The sequence below is a fragment of the Convolutriloba macropyga genome, chromosome 8, assembly GCF_964194025.1.
Source record: "Convolutriloba macropyga chromosome 8, txConMacr16.3, whole genome shotgun sequence".
In the NCBI taxonomy this organism is placed as follows: Eukaryota; Metazoa; Xenacoelomorpha; order Acoela; family Convolutidae; genus Convolutriloba; species Convolutriloba macropyga.
Window position 1 is genome coordinate 11,631,220 of NC_134475.1, and position 6,861 is coordinate 11,638,080.

The window sequence follows — 6,861 nt, forward strand, 5'->3', positions numbered from 1 at the left end:
GAGTTTCAAACGCATATTCACTTTTCAAGTGGCTAAAAGTTTCTTGGATTATGTTCTGTTTACCCACCCCCCCCCCCCCGCCCACCGAGCTAAGTGGGAGCATAAAATACCTTACGGAGGAAGCCGGTAGAGTCGAGAGCAGAACAGAATGCCGTAAAACGAGATTTATTGGAACCTTGCTCTGATTGCTTGATATTAAACGCAGCATTTTTAGGTTTTATGGTGAAAAATTATTTATAAAATAGCTTAACGAAGGTCTACCCTTGGTAGAGACCTCCCTTTTTCTGATTCTCACTTTTTCGCATTCGGCTGCGTCCCCGTTGGGCACCAATTTTTACGCCTTCCAGGCGCATGTGCTATTTTGCAAATAGTGGGGGGGGGGGGGACAAAATAGATTCAACTTTAACTGTCTTATGGTTGTTTCAGATACAACTGAAAACCGTCATTGAAAACATTTTATTGACTCAATGACGGTTATAAAGATTGAAAAACGATTATATAAAGATTGACTATATAAAGATTGAAAAGCGATTTCAGATAAGAATTCTTAATTTATCACGAAACAATGTTGTCAGTGATTATTTAATCTGACTTTTAATCTATAATTTATAACATTTTCTAACTGATTGGTTAAAACTTCAAAAGCTTAGTGTGCGTTTTATAAGTTATGTAAACATTTTTGTAGCAAAAATATAAATAATGATCTTAAAGATCTAATTGTTTCTGAAGAGCACCCTTCTGATTTTTCCCTTAACGAAGGACGGAAATTGGGCAGTAGCTGTATAAAATAAACCCAGCACAAGAATAAAGGCACGAGAAAGCATCGTTTTATCTTCAACATCGTACAAATTCAGAAGAGATGTTACAAACATGCAAGCACCATGCGCGAACTTCAAGTTTCTTGGTTTCACTGGTACACCAATCAGTTTTTTCCAGGTCCACTGGTTGTCCGGACGAAGAAGAGTTGAAGCCACGAAAACTGTGAGGAACCGGAGCCAGGGTAGACTTGAAGAAGTTTCCGGAAATCTGTACGAATTGATGAGAGCAGCCAGCTGGCACAGTCCGAAGGCAGGTCCGAAAACTGCTCTGATAGATCGAAGAATGTTCTGGAATCTTCGGATGCGAAACAGCTGGGAGAAGGCTCTGAAATATTGTTTATTATTAATTATGAGGGCTGGAGGAGACTAAGGCCTGCACTAAATGGCCTACCGTAACTAAAGTTCTGTGTAAATTGACTCACTTTTGAAGCCGATTGTCAAAATGGAAGTATGATATGTAAAATTATCTATTAAAAATTTCTAGAAAATGATTATCTTAATTACAGATGTAAGTTCTTGAAAATTCCGAGTAAGTACAGATCGACCTAACGTCACGTCTATTTCTGTCCTGGTCAAGCCTACCTTCAATTCTAATTTCAGAATTATGATCTTGTCATTTTTAGCATTTGTCAGTCTTGTGCAAGACTTGGACAAAATCGGTGAATTGGTTACCTTAAATTGTTCAATTGGGTGGGGGGGGGAGTGGGGGGTGGAGGGAGGGAGGGAGGGAGGGAGGGAGAGAGGGAGGGGGATTTACTGTGCTTCACTTACATCATAACGGCAACTCCGTTTGCGTGAGACAAAAACGAATCATTTCGCTCCAAAATCAGCCAAATAGACATCGAATTGATCGCTGATTTGCACAAATCGTCGCGGTCAAAATTACCAATTTCCTCCAAAATTCGGTCCAATCCGAAAAGCGGAGCCCGAAAGTTCAGCGGTTGTTCTCCAAAATTGCGCTTGTAATAAACACCAAATAAAAGTGACATTACAAAACTGAGGCCGGCGTTAACTATGGCCTTTTCTAGCCCATAATCAACGAAATATGCAAGTTTATGCGGCTCGGTAATTTCTGAAGAGAATTTTTTCAAATTTTCTTCGCAACTCAAGCCACTTTGCTCAAAATTGAGGAAAGAATAATTCCACATTGTAAATTTGTTCGCAGTTTTACGTGTTTTATTGCTAATTGTAGAATTTCCCAAAACTACTGGGGGCGTTTCTCAGAAATTGAGTAATTTTTGAAATTTAGCAGAATTTTTCTCAGAAATAATAAATTTCCAATTCAAAATGAGCAAAAGGTAATATAGAACAGTTTGCGATATAAGCTTTACTTTAAATGTAGATGTTTAAAATTGAACAGCAGATTTTCAAATGCTTCAAAAATGAATGAATTGAATATTTATAGTAGAGAAACAGCCGCCAAAAGATAACTGGAACTCGATCTCAAACTAGAATTGCGTTGTTGCGACACAACACATGTACATAAATGTATAAATAATGCTTAACAGGAAACGAAAACCTGAACACGAACTCAAACTGTCTTCAAGTCATAATTTTACAAATCAAATTTTGTAATTGTTGTAAATCGTATTTGACAAAATGTATATACTAATCAAATAAAGCTTTCTCTAAGAGTTTTCAAATGAAAAATTTTAACCTCTTGTTCGTTTTGTTAAAATGAATTGGTCATTAAAACTGATGTTAATTTTGTGTGTCATTCAAAGCTCTGAACTTGTTTTTTTCTGTAGTTTGAAACGACAGTAAAGTCACATTTTTATTCTTTTGCTGCATTTTGAAAAATATGACGTAATTTAAGAGGAAAAAGTGGATGTACTATTTCTCAGAAATTGACATAGTTATAAAATTTGAGGTGAGCGCAAAGTAAGCCGAAGTAAAAAATCATACAAGCATGTGTAATAATTACGTAATTTATCAGAAATAATTCGTTGTTAACCGTACAATCAAGACTACGCATAGTATTCGAAAATTATAATGTATTCAAATGTACATAGGAAACAAACATACGTCATTTTTACGAGATCCAGTAATTTCGAGGCCAAGCGGACAACTCCAAGGTCAAGCCTCGCTCGGGAAGTGACTCCACCGGTCCACGTTATTGCACCCGGGTTTCTTAGAGACAAAATCTTGGTAAGATATAGGTTAGACAAAATATTATGTGTAATATTGAGATATGGATACCCAGGACAACTCCGAATGGCTGTCTTGAAAGATTGCATCTTTTCCACAAGCGCCCCCCATTTGCATTAGGTGAATTAGGCACCCCCCATTTGTATATATTTAAACATTATGGATGCAATTGAGTTATTACCTATGTATACGTATGAATAGGCATTTAGAAAATACTATTAGAGCGGAGGTTTGAAAAAATATATGTGTATAGCAATAAGCCACTGCATATAAAGTAAACATCAAACAAGAACATCTACTTATTTCAATTTTCAGTAATTACAAACTTTGTAAAGGGGTGTATTGCTATAATTTTCTTTAGAAATGCTACATATATGGTTGTTGATGCAGTCTAGCAGGAACGATATTATCAAAATAAATAACCTTTTCAGAAGGGAGCAAAACATTTATTTTTTGGGGGTTACCTAAATTTCGGCTATATAGGAGTACGGGGGCGCTAGCGGAAAAGATCCAAAAGATCTTACAAGATTTTGACAGAATCTTACTTGAGGATCATAATCTTACGCGAATCTTACAAGATAGCCATTTGCCTTAACAGATCTTATAAGATAATCATTCGCCTTAACAAAATCTCACAAGATTCCTCTTTAAGGAATCGTACATGATAACCGTTCGTCTTAGAAGAAGCTTACAAGATAACCGTTCGTCTCAAAAGAATCTTACAAGATAAACGTTCGTTTTAAAAGATTCGCATAAGATATCCGATCTTCTTAAATTCTAGAAATCTATTCTTAAGACCTCGACGTAAGAAAAAACGATTAGAGGTTGCAATATTTAAATCTACACAGTTTTTTAATAATTATTAATGATTAAAAAATTGTCTAAACAAATTATTTATTTATTGAATTAATTTTTTTTGAAAATATTTAATTGTCTTTCCATCTTCAATCTACATTCCTTGATTTTCAAAGTTTTTCGGATTTTTTTATTTCCTTTTTTCTGCTGAGAGGGGTGAAGACGACGATGAAGGATGATGTATTGTCAGTCCGGAAGCAGGATCCCGGCTATAACAGAAGAAAAAATCAGTCAGTCAGAGAGAGAGAGAGAGAGAGAGAGAGAGAGAGAGAGGAGACGGGGAGAGAGGGGCAAGAAGAGAGAGAAAGAGAGAGAGAGAGAGAGAGAGAGAGAGAGAGAGAGAGAGAGAGAGAGAGAGAGAGAGAGAGAGAGAGAGAGAGTAGGGAGAAGAACGACAGAGCGATGGGAGCGGGGAGACAGAGGGGAGGGGAGGAAATTTCAATTTTTGCGGAAAAATTGTAAAAAAAAAACGGCAAATAAGATGAATGACCAATGATTTTGGTTTCCGTAACCTGTTTTTTCGTGCGTGCCGTGTTTTTTTTAGGCTAAGGGTGCCCTTTTTAGATGCTAGGAATGAGTAATTCTTCAGTCTTTCAAATTTGCGAGAATCTCTCAAGATAACCATTTCTCTTACAATAATCTTACAAGATAAAAATTTATATTACAAGATCTTACAAGATAAACATTTGCTGCTAGAATCTTGTAAGATTTTACAAGATAGCCATTCAGTGTTACCCAGAGTGGTTTCCTCTCTCCCAATTATTCGGTGCATTTTAAGATCAACCAACTAAAAGATCGCCACTTGTTGAGTTTTTAACTCAAGATAATTTGTTGGTGGTAAATATAAGACACAGTCAAGGTAGTCTTCGTTACAATTTTCAAGCTCTGTTACAATGAATTTTTTTTGGGTGAAAAAATCTTTCGAAGTCTAATACCACCGTTTTGCTGCACAGCATTCCAATAAATATAAAAGTTTTGGACGAAAAACCTGTATAATTTAACTATCTGGAAGGTTTTCGGCTACATTGACTTGTTTTCAAGTTTCAGATTGCTTGTATGTCAGCTTGTTTGACCAAAAATTGTTTTATTTTTTATTGTTAAACCAAAATATTGTTTAAATCTTTTGTGTTTGCCGAGAACAACTTTTTTAATTTCTCGACATCAAATTAGTTGTTATTCCGTGATTTATTTTCATTCCACAGTTTCCAAAGAAATATTTTTTCTTCCGTGTAATTTGCGACATTTTTGCACGTCTTTGATAGGTAACAGAGGTACCATACTTTGTGTTTTGTTCAATTTTTTTTTCTCCAACAAATCGCCGAGTTTTCTACGAGAAGTCTTTGCGCTTATTTATCCAAATTTTGTTATCCATTCGACTCCAAGTGAAAACTTTGATCAAATTGACAAAAATGCTTCGGTAAAAAATGGAGTTTTAATGCTTGTGTCCAGTTTTGTTATCATGGTCAATTTTTCAATGTCGCCAGTTTTTTTACAACAGTTTTGATCAACTTTTTGTGTTTATTTTTATTGAGTTAATGCACAGATGTATAATTAGTTTTGAACTTGTATCAATTTTTGTTTATCAAGTCTGTCGTTGGAAAAAGCGATTGTTAGGACATTAATTTTTTCTACACCTCATACGATTGTGGTTTAAAAAAATTCTTTGCTTTGTTTCTGTTCTCACATGATGAGAAAAATACTGTTCTTTTCAACCAGAAAGCGCAATTACCCATTATTTTGTTCACATGCAACGATAATAACTTTAGAGGCTTCAAATCTTAGAATCGAATAGCATTTTACGCACGCTCTTGAAAACCATTGATTCCAATAGAAAAAAACAATTTAAACAAATAGAGTCGAAATTCCAACAGAAGTAATTTTTGTTGACAAAATTTTAATGATTATATGTTTCCGGACCCTAGTCCCAGGAAAATTCAGCGCTGAATCTTTACATTCGCATAGTAACTTGGAAATGCAGTTCTGAATCAGTACATTTGAAGTCCATTTATGGGTTTTTATGAGCAGGACAAATTCTGAATATGTTTTTGAATCATAATTTTGTACTTGACAGAATGGAATTGGATTTTTACCTCGATCAGACAAAAATCATGCAAAATTGAAATTTTCTGTTGTAACAGAAAAATACGATCATGACGGAATTGCATTAAAATGCATGAAAACTGGCGTCCGTCCTTAGAAAAAATATAACGACACGATACCACATTGGGCTAGTGATACATGAACGTACAATATCACTTGCAAAATTGGGCACCAAATAAAAGAGTAATTCCAAATAGATAACTATAGTTTTGATATTCTCTGTAGCCAGTTAATACCTTTAAATGTTCAATTATAATAAGTATTTTAAAAATTGCATATAACTTCAAACTCTTTACGTGAATATGTTTAAATTGAAAAATTATGCTTTTAGTGCACAATATGAATCAAATGTGGATTGCAATTGCGATATAATAATTTAACATGTCCTCTGACTACATTATATGAGAATTTGTGGTACCAGTTAATGTTTTAGTGTCATATATGACCTTCTATGATTGCCAAGAAATTTCCTCAACTTCAAAAGAAATTGAAGTTTATGCGGTTTTTAAGGCTTTGAAAATTATTCTTTGATCCCTGTATGATTTCTAGGAAATCATATACGATCCTTGTATGACTACCAAGAGTTCAGACAAAACATATATGACCTAGTATGTTTACTGTGAATCATATATGACCTAGTATATCTAGTAAGAATTTTATATGATGAGCAACCCGGGCTATGACAAACTATTATGTTTACCCATTCAGCTCAAGAAGACTGGGGTTGTTAATATTAAAATAACCGGATAATTGGATAATTGGAAAATATCTGGATAATTGGTCGGGGTGCAGCAAGTTGAGGCTTCAGAAAAACATGGTGTCAGCTAGGTACAAATATTCTGTTTGTTTTGATTTTTATTTCAAAAACAACCGTATGCGAACTAAGTTTTTTCTGATTAGAAGTCGAGCCGCTGATTCTCTTCATTTCAAATTCAACCAA

The 6,861-nt window shown here is 34.8% G+C and overlaps 1 protein-coding gene across 1 annotated transcript; it reads right to left on the minus strand.

Moving 5' to 3' along the window:
* Positions 1 to 538: 538 nt before the first annotated feature.
* Positions 539 to 2,463, minus strand: LOC142343935 (uncharacterized). The gene is made up of 2 exons (XM_075395334.1): positions 1,590 to 2,463; positions 539 to 1,143 (listed from the first exon to the last, which is right to left on the minus strand). Exons 1-2 carry the CDS (start codon positions 1,964 to 1,966, stop codon positions 714 to 716), a joined length of 807 nt encoding a protein of 268 aa, XP_075251449.1. The 5' UTR covers positions 1,967 to 2,463; the 3' UTR covers positions 539 to 713.
* Between the last annotated feature and the right edge of the window lie 4,398 nt (positions 2,464 to 6,861).